The sequence below is a fragment of the Solanum pennellii genome, chromosome 11, assembly GCF_001406875.1.
Source record: "Solanum pennellii chromosome 11, SPENNV200".
Classification (NCBI taxonomy): Eukaryota; Viridiplantae; Streptophyta; class Magnoliopsida; order Solanales; family Solanaceae; genus Solanum; species Solanum pennellii.
The window spans coordinates 63506520-63522024 of NC_028647.1; the positions used below are offsets into that span (position 1 = coordinate 63506520).

The window sequence follows — 15505 nt, forward strand, 5'->3', positions numbered from 1 at the left end:
ATTTTCACATATGTATTTATAAGACTATGATAGCGTGCGACCACATATTCTCAAGTAATTTTGGAGAGTTTTTGCATGCGCTTGGTTATATAATTTTGAAGTAATATTTAATTTTTAAAAAAAATATAATTATACCTATAATTTCTAAAAAATTATTTAAATTATTAATAAATTTATATTATGATTTTATAATGAATATATTTCGATAAAATTAATCTTATTTGATAGCAATTAACAACAATAATAAAGAATAAAATAAAATTGAAAAGAGCATTACAATAACTACATATTGAAATGACTCATTGATTCAAGATAAATTATTATCCATTAAAAAGTTGTTCTTTTTAATAGAGTTGGTTGTAGACAAATATTAATCGTAATTAATGAATAATGAATGCTTTCATAATATATGAAAGTTTAGGATAATGTTAAATTTTTTTGAATACTAGAGTTTGACGCGATATATGTTTTTTTTATATAACTTAAAAAAATGAGATATTTATCAAGAAACGAGAAGTAATATAGCTACATTATTAATTATCAAGTTTTTTTTCAAATATTATTGTGATCAAAATGCAAATATATATATATATATATATATATATATATATATATACACACACCATACATTGATAAAGACATACAAGAAAAAACATGTATAATATTTGTACTATCTATACATTATTTAATAATATTTTCAACATATGTATAATAGTACATCCTATAAAATATATAACAATAATAGGTATAATTCCATAAAATAAGATCTGAAAATTTAATATAATTCAACAAAATGAGGTATTAAAAAAGATAATAACATATGTAATTTTTATTTATTTATAAAAAAATAAAATTTAGACGATAACAATATTAATAATAATGAAAAAATATAATATACGCAAATTTTATGTAAAATGTATTTATTTTTTTGAGTTGGTGCGAATATTGGGGGAGAAGTACGGAGGGGGGCGTTCGTAAAAAGGCAAAATAAAGAAAAGTAAGAGCAGGATACGGCCACGTACACGTGAGCACATAGAATAAAAACCCGGATTTGTTATCACAAATTAAACCGGATTTAATAAACCATATGATACGTCCGGAACTTTTGGTTAGTAGTAATTCGAGGATAGCTTCATGCCGGTTTCGGTCAAGAGAAATCGCCACCACAGCAATTGTGAAGAGGTAGACGGAGAAGGCGAAGAAGAAGAAGAAGAAGAGAGAGAAAATCTGCCGCCGCCGCCATCACCACCGCCGTCTTCGTCGTCGTTGCGGTGGAGTCTCTTTCTAAAAACCTCATAGATTCATCTAATCCAGGTACTAAACACCTCCTTAAGCTTATTTGCTAGAGAAATACAAATATATTTATTTTTTCTTATGAATTGACTTTTTTTAAACATGCATAGTTTTTTTGTGTGGAATTCTGATCGAAGTATTTTGAGGTTTACTGTTTTTTTTTTTAATGTCATTTTTGTTTAGATCAATATTTGTTTGGACATTGGATGGATTGATTTTGTGTGGCTGATTAACTGTATAGTTCAACTACGGAGTAAGGTTTGTTTGAAGTTGTGTGTACGAGCGGAAGAGTGTAAAGATGGATTTGGTTGCTAGCTGCAAGGTAATTAGATTTAATTCTGTTTTTGTTGTTGTTGAACTGTTTGTTTTTATTTTTTTTTGGTGCTAATTGTGAACATTGCTTAGAGTTGTTTAATTTTCATATGTTGTGGCAGCTCGACTCTTTGTTTAAGCAGTGAAATGCGTGGATGGTTTTAGTGTGATATACGTTGCTGCTTGTTATTAGGATTAGTCACCGATAAGTAGTAAAATATCAGATGAACATACAAAACTTAGAAAAGGAAGATTTTGGAGACTGTGAACATACATAGTAAAGATAAACATTGGTTCTGGCATTTATGCGCCCCAAATGTGCCTCCGTTGCCAGTAACTATATGGTTATGCGGCGTGGCGTGTTAGTCAAATTGCACGTTGCATAATGTTCTAATTCTAAAATAGAAATTAAGTAGTACTGGTTGGTCTAGAAATTCCTGTTTGTATAGGTTCTGCTCTGGAAGTGGTTTACAGACCAGCTTTTGTATTAATAGTGCTGCTGGGAATCCCTGTTGTTCGCCCATCAATATATGAACCATATGTTTTGGAGACACCAAGACAAAACTTTTGTGAATTGGTTGGTTTCGTTGGTGACAATTAATTGTATCTTATAGGATAAATTGGCATATTTTCGGATAAAGGAGCTCAAAGATGTTCTGAATCAGCTTGGTCTTTCAAAGCAGGGGAAGAAGCAGGTTTGAACTTTTTCCATGCATTTTTGGGATTGCTGGTTGAAACACAGCTTCCTTGCTTTTTGTTTAAGTTACTGGCTGATGCTTTTACCTTTCATACCGTGCTACATTATCACTCCTAGAGGGAGGCCTGTAATATTAATCGTATTGTTTTCCGTGGTTATTGCAGTTTTTATGGCATGTCCTCCTCTTTATCTACATGTTGATTAATTTAGTGCTCTCTGCACATGCTGAGTTTAGTTAGTCCTCCTTGCCTGTTGTTGGTAAAATGATAAAATGATGTTGCCGTTGGAGCTTTCTCTTCTTGCCTTGAAATAGGAGGGCTTTTCTTTTCCTTTTCTCTGACTAACACATTAATTAATAACCTAATTGGCCAAAGCTTTTGCAAGGAATTTTCAAGTAGTAACAAAAGCTGAAACAAGCAGCTTCTCCTGAAAGCAAGTGGTTTTGGTTTTTTAGGACCAGATTACCCAAATTAAAAGTTCATCTCCACCAAAGAAACTAGTGTAGTAACTTGCCTTTCGTTATTTTACACTTGAAAGTACTTTATGAAAATGTTGTCCAAACACGTATGACTAACAAAAGCACTCCTCACATGATTTAGCCAAACAAAAAACCAGTACTCTCTAAGCATTTTTTTGTAAAACCACTTTTAGTAAGAAGTGCTTCTCAAGTAAGCTGACGGTTAAAACAATTTTGGTAGGAAGTACTTCTCAATAAGCTGGTTTCTGCAGTTTATAGATTCATGATTATGCATAGGCTGGTTATGTTCCTGCACAACACATGTTACATCGATATGTTAGTTTGTTGCTTGACACTTGTATTTGGTATTGCAGGACCTTGTTGATCGCATATTAGCTACACTCTCTGATGAACGAGGTGAGCTGCTCCATTTCTTGCTTGAAGAAGCTGTTGGGAAATGTTAGACACGTCTGGTTTGTTGGTGGTTTTCTTTGTGTTTCACCATTCTCTGTTTTCATTTACTTGCTTTTTTTTTTAAAAAAAATATGCCAATCTTGTGCTGGAGTTGCTAAAGATACAGAGTCATTCCTCTTGGATTTTCTTTTTTCAATTTGATGTAACGGGTTTCCTCACTATTCAATCTTGACTAATGTATCCTCAGTCCATTACATAAAAAATCTTACCCATTTTTCATAACTAGATCTTCGCACTGTCTTGGTGGACATTGTGTGATAACAACAACAACAGTATACCTGTTATCCCACAAGTGTGATTTGGGGAGGGTAGGATGTATGTAGACCTTACTCCTACTTTTGTCGGGGGTGTTATGATAGTGAAATTGCTTAAAAACTGAAGCATTCATGTACTTGTTAATTGTGGGTTTCTTGTACTGTGTGTGTGTGTATATATATACATGACATGAAAAAAATAAATATATATGTATCTTGCTCTTAGCTAGAAGATGTGTTTGAACACAGCCAAAATTGATGACTGATTCTCACATATTTCTTCGCTGCTGAACAGCTTCAGGATTGTTCCCAAAGAGAAACAGTGTTGGGAAGGAAGACGTTGCAAAACTTGTTGATGACATTTACAGGTATAAAGCAGTTTCAATCTCAGGACACACTTATCTAAAAGGGGGGAAATGGACTTTGATGTTTAAGACCCCTATCCAATTATTCAGTCTGTTGGACATGTTCGTCAACAATAATTCCTTATAAGCTTAAGATTTGAGTGCAGAAGGAAGATTTTTTGCCTCTTAATTGGTACTCGAAGAAATTCTTCATTTTTGTGTATAGTGATGAGTGATCTTTCTTCGTAACAATAACATACCCAACAGGCAGTGTACCTAGTGTAACTCCACAAGTGGAGTTTGGAAGGGTGGATGTACGCTGATGACCATACTCCTACCTCTGTGTGGTGGTTGGGATGGGGTGTAGAGAGGCTATGTCCTATAAAGCAGGGTTGCAAGAAAAATATGACAACAGAATAGCAAGATACAAAGCAAATACAACAACAAATAGTAATAGTGTAATGCACAATGAAGAGTAAGAGACTATGCAACTACTATATACTACTAGTAATGAGAAGAGGAGAGGAAGAAGCTAACCCCCTACCTCTCCCACATTAAGTGCGACAACACTTTGGTATCTACTAACTTTCTACCTTAAGCAATGACTTCCGATGCATATTGATCTTTCTACGTCTGCCAGAAAAATGCAGGTGTCTGGGGCGACGGGGGCAACTGGGGCAACTGACCTAGCATCAAAGTCGCAAGTTGTCTCCGATACCATTAATGTGAAGTTGAAGGAGGAGATTGAAGACACTTACCACATGAAAATTCGCTGCGTGTGTACAAGCTCATTACAAACTGAAACAATGATTCAGGTTTTACTTCTGCACTGATTGCCCTTATATCTTCTACTCATTTTTATGAACATGCATCTTTTTTTGCGTACAAATATGCACATCTTCAGTGTATTATTTTGAGTGTGCAAACATCCTTTTGAGCTCTGATTCTCTTTCAATAGATATACCAAATCTGCTTATGTACTGGAAAGCTGCGTAATTACTTATAATAATTCCCAGTTGGACCGGTACACCATTGCATCTTTAACATGGTAGACTATCATGCTTATCTGTTAATTGCATTTGTGTTGTCATCATGATGAAGCTGTGATCTCAGCGTAAAGTATGCTTTTTTGAAAAATAAATTCTGCCACGATGAGGGGTGTGCTGGACATGGTGTCAGCTTGAACATTTGAAGCTTCTGTTTCTTGTACTTGATGTATTACATTTGTGTCTCATGATGTTATCATGCTTGCAGTGTGAAGACAGAAGATGTCACACATGGCAGCATATTCGTTGTGTTGTCATACCAGATAAGCCAATGGAGGGTGGTGATCCACCAATTCCGCCTACTACTTTTTACTGTGAAGTGTGCAGACTGGTTCGTGCTGACCCGTAAGTGTTACCTTTGGTGTTCAATTCACTTTTATCGGTTCCTTTTACTGGAGGGATTGTATGATTTGGCTGCATATCCATTTACTGGAGTGTTGCATTGTACTTGTGGCTATGAAGGATTTTTCTTGTCAAATAAATTGTGTTCTCGAAATGTCTTAGATGGCAAACATGCAAAATTTAGTTGTCTACTTCGTATATACATACTACAGTTCTCTTCAACTCATAAAAGGTGTCTCCTGACATTGCTATTATTTAAAATCTTTGATATCTTAAGAAGAACAATTTGACATCAAGGCTGCAATTGGTTGCTTTTCCCTCTCTGAGATGAGCCAATGTATTGGGGATAAGAGAAGTGGGCTGACTCTCCTTATATTATGTAGAAACCAAGGGTTGTGATGGGTATAGGGGTGATATTGTTCCATCTGTAAACAATGACGCGATCTAGTAGTTGAGAAAGTTGTTAGCATTAGCTGATTTGAGAACCTTAACTGATGCAACTTTTATGTTATTTTATGCAATTGCTCTGAAATTTCATTTGGGTAAAAACATTTTGCCTTGTATTGAAATTTTCACATTCATAGCAAGTTTATAACTTGTTATCCATAAGCTCGCTAAACGTGTGAGTGCTAACCTGGGATTTTCGGTGCATGGCGGTAAGACCTGACACTTCATTTACCATGAATATGGATACTTAAATGACCATTTTGATGTGGCTTTACTTTGTTACATACATGATTTATATGGTAATGCTTGTTTCACCTTCCATAACTGAATTCCCTATATGCAGCTTCTGGGTGACAATGGGACACCCTTTGTATCCTGCAAAGTTGGCTATTACAAGCGTTCCTGCCGATGGGTTAGTTACCTGCAACTTCGTTTCTGATGTCTATCCTGTTCTTTATTATTGCTGCACCTCTTTTTGCTTGGCTTAATTTGTTTATGGGGTTAATTTTGTGAAGATTTGGGACATGCAGTGTCTAATGCCTGTTCGTGCTACTATTAATTGAGAGAGATTTTTGTTTGTGTTTCTCTGAAACGATGTCAAAGGATGACCTTTCGTTTCCACAAAGTGATTGGTGCATTTCCATATTATCCTCACTATTCCATGGGGATGAGTGTGGTGGGATGGGAAGCCAAACAAGAAATGAAAAAAAAAGGAAGGCAGCTTTTCTATAACCTACTTTTGATTCAAGGGCAAGTCATTAGGTGGTTAGTGAATTTCGAAAAGTGATGAAAAGACTCCAAACACTAGTTTGTCTTGTATCTTGTGCATGCAAGATTTTAGTGTTTAAGTGCAAGTCTTGGATCTGTTTGCATCTGTATTTGTATGTTTTCCCCTAGGTCGGAAGTTTGTGCAATTCAAGGTGATGAAATCATGTAATAGCTTGACCATATTAAGTTAGCTTCATCATTTATGTGAGAACAGGTTAGCAGTTTGAACTTCCAGTTGCATGCAAGATAGATTGCTCTTCTGAAATGTATGATTTTGCATTTCGTTGTTGTCTGTTTGATGATAGAGTTTTTGGTGTGTGACATGAGTAAGCCTTTTCTGTCTTTGTGGCAAATGGTCCCATGAATGTAAAGAGCCAGGATTCTCAGATATTTGTTGTTAAGAGGATTTATGCTTCTATTTTCCTCACTGAATTACTTGCTCTATCATCCACATGGCATGTTTTGATTTGTTATTGTTCTGTTTTTTTAGCTAAGCAAGTATGTAATTTCTTTCCTAATTTACTTATTTCATCTGTGAATTTTCAGGACGAACCCTGTGCAGAGTATCGAGAAAACATTTCAGATCACTAGAGCTGACAGAGACTTGTTGGCGAAACAGGAATATGATCTCCAGGTTGTTGGTTTTCCTGGTGATGGTTTAAGATAAATAAGTCCTTTTATATTCATTGTGTTTGTTCTTCAAACTTGTCAGGCTTGGTGCATGCTTCTCAACGACAAGGTACAATTTAGAATGCAGTGGCCTCAATATGCAGATTTGCAGGTGAATGGTATGCTCTGTCCTATGTTGCTTCGTTTTTAATCCTGATCCAATTGAAAGTGAATGCTGAAGTTATGTTCTTCTCAATAGCTTTCTTCTTTCATGGAAAAATATAATGTCTTGTGTTTTCTTTCAAGTTCGTAGTTTCTTGGTCTTAATAAGAACTCGGAGGGGTGAGGTAAACATGATATTGTGTTCTGGGATTCTTCTTACCATTCTTAACTGAAAATATTGTCTACTCAACTTTTTCCCATGTATTCTTCTGCAAAGACTCAATTGCCATAAATCAAGTGAAGATTGCATTAACAATTTTTTTTTGGTTCTAGAAGATCTTTCCCTTGTGCATTAACTTCAGTTGAATCTCAACCAACAGGGGTTCCAGTGCGCGCGATAAATAGACCTGGCTCTCAATTGCTGGGTGCTAATGGTCGAGATGATGGCCCTATAGTGAGTATTAATTACACGCACTTCTGTTTCTGCCTCTTGGAAAGTGAATTGTTGTGTGTGTATTTGGGTGTGTGCACTTCCATTTTGGTGTATATTTATCTTCAAGTGTTGTGTAGGCATGCTGAAATTTAATAAGTAGCAAATCTTATTGTTCCATATGAACTCCAGATAAATGTGTGAAGTGTAATGCAAGTTTACACAATTGATTGGTCAAATTGGTCTCAGAAAAGTGTTTGGGATAAATCATTCAGCCTTCTTTTTTTCTTTCAGGAACATTTTATAGATATTTTATAGATATTTCTCTCAATTCGCACCTTACCATTTTATCAGATCACACCATGCACCAGAGATGGAATCAACAAGGTCACATTAACAGGATGTGATGCTCGTGTCTTTTGCTTGGGGGTCAGACTTGTGAAGCGGCGAACTGTTCAGCAGGTAGTTAAGTTTGACCAACATTATGCATTATGTAGATTCTCTTGCAAAAACCTTTTTTACCTGTTGTTTTTTAGTATTCAGTTGAAGTCTTACTTTGTTAATTAGTCGATTATTATTTCGCTTAGAGCACACTAGTCAGATGTCAAATATATTTACAATGTATGAATGTAGCTCAACCACCACGCTCATCTATCAAGCAAGTCCAACAACCGATATAAAAGGCATTTTCCCTTGCACCACAAATATAAATGAAAGGAAAAGACTGTTTTATTACATCCCTTTCATTACTGATTTCCTTCCCTATTTTACCCCCCAAATTATCCCAAGGAGAGCTTGATCTTAGCCTAAAGGCCGAGAAATTTATTTTCTATTGAGAATTTTGTCTTAAAATTATCCAAAGGAGGCACAGCTGCATTGCTCTTCATGTGCCTTTGTTTTACTTCGATCTACTCGCTGTGACCTGCTGATAATACTTCCTCCTGCTGTTAATTGCCTCAAGAGGCTGAGATACTAACCAATTGATATTATATGTCGAGAGCACAAGTGTCCAGAAGTTGAGGCAAATTTGTAATAAATAAGGGCACAATTTATGTTTTCCCCATCCTGTGCCTGGATAGTACCATCTCACAACAATCCGCTTCTTCTTTCAAAATATGTTTGGAGAGTGCTTACATTTGAAGCTTCACATTATATATTAAGGGAACAACTTTTGGCGGTACCTTCACGTTTCATAACATCTTTACTATTGTATAATTTCTCCTCAAAATGATTCTATTTCCCAATTCCCACCCACCGTATCATGCGATCTTCTGCCTCTCCCTCTACTAAGCATTCATACATCAGCTGTAGGAGCTTGTATACCTTGTCATGTTCTGATCTTGGATGGCTCCATGAAGTTTATATCCCACTAGACCCCATTTTTATTCTTACCCAGATAATCAGTTGTCAAACCAAAAACATGTAGAGATGCTATTTTCAAAGTCGTGTGCCCCACACTACATGTGAACATTAAGAAAAAACATCGTTTTTGGCAATGTAGCTGCGGAAACCTATGAATTTGTGACTCCATTTTCCACAACATTACATCAATAATCCTTTACATGTGAGAATATCTATTGATTTATGTCCCATTTATGGTGGTTATTGCCCTTCTCATAGTGCATTCTCATGGATAACTCCAGATCCACTTCTTTAGTATTGCATCATTATAGGAGGGCTACTGTAGACTTTTGTAAACCTCTTTGATAGGTGAATCTTTTTTTCTTTTTGTCGAATAATATTCCATTTTTAACAAGGGAAAAAATATCATTTCAGTTCCCTCTCCGTTCCTTCACAGGAAAAATCATTCTCTATTTTCTATTGCTATTGTTGATGGCATATACAAATATGGACATGTACCTTGATATGCTTGAATGAATGGATTTCAATGGTATTATCTTTGTCTTGGAAAATATAGTGTCTTCCAACAAGCGCCCAGGGTGTGGCCAATGAAGTGGGTTGAGAACCATGAGGGTTCAACTTTAAATCCCAGCAAGAGACGAAAAAACACTAGGTGATGTCTTCCCATATGTTCCTGCCTTGGTGGAAGATACCGGTATCTGTTGCTGGTGGGAGGTGGAATGTGTCTCGTGGAACTAGTCGAGGTGCACGTAAGTTGACCCAGATACCATGGTTAACTTGTAGATGGTGTATCCATTTTCGAATACAAAATCTTGCCAATTTTGGATTTCTTGTAGCTTCCCATTAGTACAAATTCTGTTTTGTGTATATTGATATTTCAAACCACTAGTATTTTGGAGAGTACCAAGGTCAACCCAAAACTTTCATGAAACTAAAGAGGAACAGATACAGACTAGTGGAGACAATTCCTTTTCTCCTCATTCAAAGGAGGCATAAAGGGAGTTATTCTGAATTATAATAATTTAGCTGATGATTTGCAATATCTAGCCAGTCCTCTACTTTTTCCTGAATCCATTTGTCTCTAGCATAGAAATTTGGAACCAATTGAATGATGTATGCTTCCTTAGTGTCCTACTTGCACAGCACACCTTGTCCATTTCCTTAAAAGGCACATGCATTATCAATATCATAAATATTTAGTAATTCTCCCAGCAGAAGTCCGTTCTGCAATGTTTCTCCCAGAATTACATTCTGAAATGATGATACATGGTGTCCATCACTAGTACTTATCTTTTATCCAAGACATTGATTAGTACTCTATGAGATATCTCCTCAGCTGCCCTTTGAGCTCCTCCATACACAGTTCCTTCCTCCTCTGATCTCCTTATCCAAGTTTATGAAGTATTTTTGTTTTGTTGCTGACCAATTTTCCCTCATCTTCCTTGTTTCACTTATTTAAATCGTTTCTTAAAACACTCGTGCTCCAATACAATCTCTGCACATTCTTCACAACCTTCGGACTGTGATATGATACAGGTACCAAAATCTTTTATTGTAAGGTAATGGAAAATCTGTCTGCCCATTCACTGGATGGTAAGATTTTCTTTACAGGACATGATTCTGTTTGATTATAGAGAATTAAGCAATCAATCATTTTCTTGATTTCAAGATTATACTGATGCCTATAGTAGCTGTTAGCATGAATCAATCTATTTCTGTTTTTAAGAAGTGTGCTGGTGCTGCTCGAGATCCCTGTCAGTCCCTTCCAACTTTGGCCTTGATATTTCTGATATTGTTCTTCTCCCCAAAAATAATATTCACGATATTGTTGTAAAAATATAAAAATTCCTGATAGCTTACCATTTACATCAACATAGACTTGTTAACAAACAAGGGATCTTAGATCTTATATATGGACTGTTTCATGTTTATGATATACCTTTGTTTTATTGTTAGGTTCTTAGTATGATACCGAAGGTGTCAGATGGTGAGAAATTTGAAGATGCCCTTGCTCGCGTTCGTCGCTGTGTTGGTGGTGGGACAGCCACGGAAAATGCTGATAGCGATAGTGATCTGGAAGTTGTTGCTGATTGTATTCCTGTCAATCTTCGCTGCCCTGTAAGTGCATACTGAAGTTATAATCCTGTTTACAGCATATCTATTAGTTAGTGTTGTTTGGTTTATCGTTGTGTTATCTCTCGGTGTATTTGTTACTGTGTCTCTTCCTCACTTAGTGGGATTTTTGGTTTGTTCAAAGTAAGTCAATCAAGCTGCAAGCTAGTGCAATTGCATACAATGTGGTCGTAGCTGTTATCCTAGAGGTCATATGCTTCTGATTCAAGCATTAGGCACAATCTTAGTCATAGATGCGATTCAAGTGTTTATTTGGTGGTTTGAACAAGAAACCACAGGATCAACCTTTTGGGCATAACACCTGATCAAGAAAACATGGTGGAGCACTGGCTTCCCTTTATTCTTCCATCTATACTAGTGTCCACCATGTCTCTTGCTATTATTATATGTATTAATTTTTCTGGAGGAGGATAGCATGTCCGCGTTCAAATAATTTGGATTCTATTTGGATTTTGTCCTCTGTGTTGCTTTGTTGCCTTTTGTGTATTGCTGTGTAATGCAGCACGAGTCTCAGGGTTCAATTTTCTTTTCTATGTGCATAACAGATGAGTGGTTCAAGGATGAAAATTGCTGGAAGATTCAAACCTTGTATACACATGGGCTGCTTTGATCTTGACGTCTTTGTTGAAATGAATCAAAGGTCGAGGAAGGCAAGCAACTATAACCCATATCCGAACTAATGTCTCAAGTTCCCATCGTATATCCACCGGATATTATTTATTGACAAATCTTGTTCATGTGATGCAGTGGCAATGCCCTATCTGTCTTAAGAACTACTCTTTGGAGCATGTCATCATAGATCCATATTTCAATCGAATTACTTCTCAGGTATTGCTTGGTTATTTTTGGGGATAGTAACTTTGTTTTAGCATTTAGCTGAACTTTTGTGCGGTTTCACGATGTAGATGCGTAGTTGTGGAGAAGATGTCACAGAAATCGAAGTGAAACCTGATGGTTCTTGGCGCGCGAAGACAGAATCTGATCGAAGGAGTCTTGGAGATCTTGGACGTTGGCATTTACCTGATGGGTCTCTGAGTGAATCTCCAGATATAGAGTCGAAGCCTAAGCCTGAAATTCTTAAGCAGGTTAAACAGGAAGGAGGTTCTGATGGAAATGGCCTTAAAGTTGGATTGAAGAAGAACAGGGACGGATTGTGGGAAATCAGCAAACCTGAAGACCAGACATTTTCATCTGGAAATAGATTGAGAGAAAATTTTGGTCAGGATGTCATTCCAATGAGCAGCAGTGCCACTGGAAGTGGCAAAGAAGGTGAAGATCGCAGTGTTAATCAGGATGGTAATGGGAACCTTGAATTCTCGAACAATGCATTTGATCTTGAGGCCATCTCTCTTAATATTGACCCACCATATGGTTTTGGCAACGGAAATCCGTCAATACCAGCAGGAGATGCTGAAGTTATTGTACTAAGTGATTCTGATGAAGAGAATGAACCAATTATCCCATCTGGAGCTGTCTTTAATAACAGCCATAGTGATGCACCTGTAGTTTCTTTTCCAGCTCAACCACTAGGAATTCCGGATTCTTTTCATGATTCTGCGCTTGTTAACGGTGGGAATTCATGCCTGGGGCTGTTCAATTCTAATGACGATGAATTTGGGATGAACTTGTGGTCTTTGCCTTCTGGAACCCAAGGTGGCCCTGGTTTTCAGTTATTTAGTTCTGATGCTGATGTTTCAGGATCTTTAGTAGATGTGCAACATGAATCTATTAACTGTACCAGTTCTATGAGTGGGTACGGGTTGGCTGCAGAGACTGGCATTGGATCTGCTTCTCTTCTTCCTGAAACATACACCGATCGCCCTAATGCTGATATAAATGACAGTTTAGTTGATAATCCCCTTGGATTTAGTGGCAATGATCCCTCACTTCAGATATTTCTTCCTACTAGACCATCAATTACGTCAGTCGAGGCTGCGAGGGATCAGCCTGATGTTTCAAATGGCGTTGGTACTGAGGATTGGATCTCACTTAGGCTTGGTGGTGATGGAGGGGTTCCTGGTGATACTGCAGTTGCAAATGGGTTAAGCTCTGGGCAGCAAGTACAAACTAAAGACACTGCGTTGGACTCATTGGCTGACACTGGTATTTCCTGTTATTCTTTTCCTCTTTTTTTTTTTCCTTTTGGAGGGGTGGGGGTGTGAGGAGAGCACGGATAGATCATTATCCACGCTTGCTTGAATTAGCATAGTGAGTTTTGCACTTTTGCCGCAAAATAAAAAAGAATTGGTAAAAAAAATAACTAGTTAGGTGATTATTATTGTTTAGATGTACAACAGGTTTAGTTGAGAAACTGCAGTACAAGCACAATTCACAGAGTATTGCAGTGTTCTTTTAGAGATGATTTACTTTTCCTGGTAGATATTCTTATGAGAGCTAAGATTTGTTGTCAGAAGTTCTGTTTTGATTCATGTATTGGAGCCATTCTAAATGTAGGTAGTGATGCTCCTGTCTGTGCAGCTTCATTGCTTATTGGTATGAATGACAGCAGATCAACTAAGAGCAGTAGAGAACGATCGGATAGTCCTTTTACATTTCCTCGTCAACGTCGTTCTGTAAGACCAAGATTGTATCTAAGTATTGATTCGGATTCTGAATAGGAGCAGATTCCATGGTGGCAGAACAATGATTACTGTTGCTAAGCAAAGAATGTGGATATGACGAGATGAGGTTGCTAGTGAACACAAATTGGTCAACAAGAAACTATCTTCTCACATCTGTGCTGGCGACGTAGGAGTTTTCTTAGTGGTATGTGCTCCAACCTGCAAATATGTCATGTCATGTTCCCAATTCCCTGGCGTCCTCACCTCACTTTCTTTTCCATTGCAAACAGGACCAATCTCATTTTTTCTCTTCCGTTTCTGGATGGAATCCTTGGAAGGTGACTCGCTGGTGAACTGTAAATTTTGGACAGCTTAGCTCAGTACAAGATCTTCTAGTAACGTCCACTGGTAAATCCGGAGGGGGAGGCATTTTAGCGCTTTGAGATCTCCTCTTGCCATTTGTGAAGCCAGTAGCCTGTAAATCGGTTTAATTAAACTAACTTACAAAAATGTATAATGTTTTGAATGTGTTTAACCGTTAATGGACCTTTTAAGGTCAGGTTCAATATCCTGATAATTTTGGTGCGAAGGAAGGTGGTAAAAGGAATAGTGATAGACTCTTTGATTCCGATTCTTTATTTTTAGTTGATGCATTTAGAATGGGAAAGGATTGTGGAACCCGTGATAAGAGCTTGTTCTATGATAATGTCCTGTAGGTGGCGGAGTATTTTGCCTAACCCTTGTTTGTCTCAGTTGTCTATAACTGCTACTACAAGTTTTTCCTTTATGCCTGTGTTAATTTATACAAACTGGCGTGTAGTAAATTTATCAAACATAGTCTATTGATCATATTTTTAGAAGTTTGACTAATATACACGAGAAAATGAAAATAGTCTTGAATTCTTGTTTTGTGATGGAGAAACTTGAAAAACATAGTAATAAAGTTCGTCTTGTAGAAATAATGAGTTATTCTCACTAGATTGTTCAAAATAAGGTCAAACCAAGTTAGCAGGTCATAATCCTTTCGTGGCCTTAAAACTCTAAATACAAAAGTGGCAATGGTCTAGTATTGTTCACTGGGTTGAATATTTAGCGTCTAACGAAGCTAGGATATCTATGTTTGCCTATTTTGGGCTGGTGTCAACTTGACAAGGTCTTGACGGACGTCCACAAAAGAATTTGGCATTTTTGACGTCGGAATTTGGATAACCCAAAAAATGGTTTGCTATAGCATACAAAAATCGTCGAAATTGGGGTATGCGCACTTCGAGGCTCGTTTGACCTTGAAAATGAGTTGGATTGGCCGTGATGGCCAACTAGCTGCATAGACAAGGTATTGACGGACATCCACAAAATTTTTTGGAGTTTTTGACGTCTTAATCCGGATCACCCAAAAAATGGTTTGCTATAGCACACGAAAATCGTCGAAATGAGGGGTATGCTCGCTTCGGGGCTCGTTTGACCTTCAAAATTGGTCGGACTTGCCGTGAGGGCCAACTGGCTGCATAGACAAGGTCTTGACGGACGTCCACAAAAAAATTTGGCATTTTTGACGTCGGAATCCGGATAACCCAAAAAAGGGTTTGCTATAGCACACGAAAATCGTCGAAATAGGGGTATGCGCGCTTCGAGGCTCGTTTGACCTTGAAAATTGGTCGGACTGGCCGTGATGGCCAACTGGCTGCATAGCCAAGCTTGACGCACGTCCACAAAAAAGTTTGGCATTTTTGACGTCGGAATCCGGATAACCCTAAAAATGGTTTGCTATAGCACACGAAAATCGTCGAAATGGGGGGTATGCGCGCTTCGAGGCT

The 15505-nt window shown here is 37.3% G+C and overlaps 1 protein-coding gene across 3 annotated transcripts; it reads left to right on the plus strand.

Annotated features, from left to right (window-relative positions):
• The first annotated feature begins 1071 nt into the window (after positions 1 to 1071).
• LOC107004529 (E3 SUMO-protein ligase SIZ1) lies at positions 1072 to 14428 on the plus strand. 3 transcript variants are annotated; one of them, XM_015202743.2, is made up of 18 exons: positions 1072 to 1314; positions 1477 to 1615; positions 2220 to 2300; positions 3134 to 3176; positions 3783 to 3855; positions 4472 to 4646; positions 5086 to 5222; positions 6010 to 6078; positions 6981 to 7068; positions 7147 to 7222; positions 7586 to 7659; positions 7990 to 8097; positions 10954 to 11115; positions 11676 to 11780; positions 11878 to 11958; positions 12036 to 13233; positions 13585 to 13896; positions 13982 to 14428. In XM_015202743.2, the coding sequence occupies exons 2-17, from the start codon at positions 1592 to 1594 to the stop codon at positions 13746 to 13748; spliced, it is 2658 nt and encodes an 885-aa protein (XP_015058229.1). In that variant the 5' UTR covers positions 1072 to 1314; positions 1477 to 1591; the 3' UTR covers positions 13749 to 13896; positions 13982 to 14428. The 3 variants fall into 3 exon arrangements, with proteins under 3 accessions (XP_015058229.1, XP_015058231.1, XP_015058230.1); XM_015202745.2 differs by having other exon boundaries at positions 13609 to 13896; XM_015202744.2 differs by having other exon boundaries at positions 1088 to 1314; positions 1535 to 1615.
• Positions 14429 to 15505: the final 1077 nt, after the last annotated feature.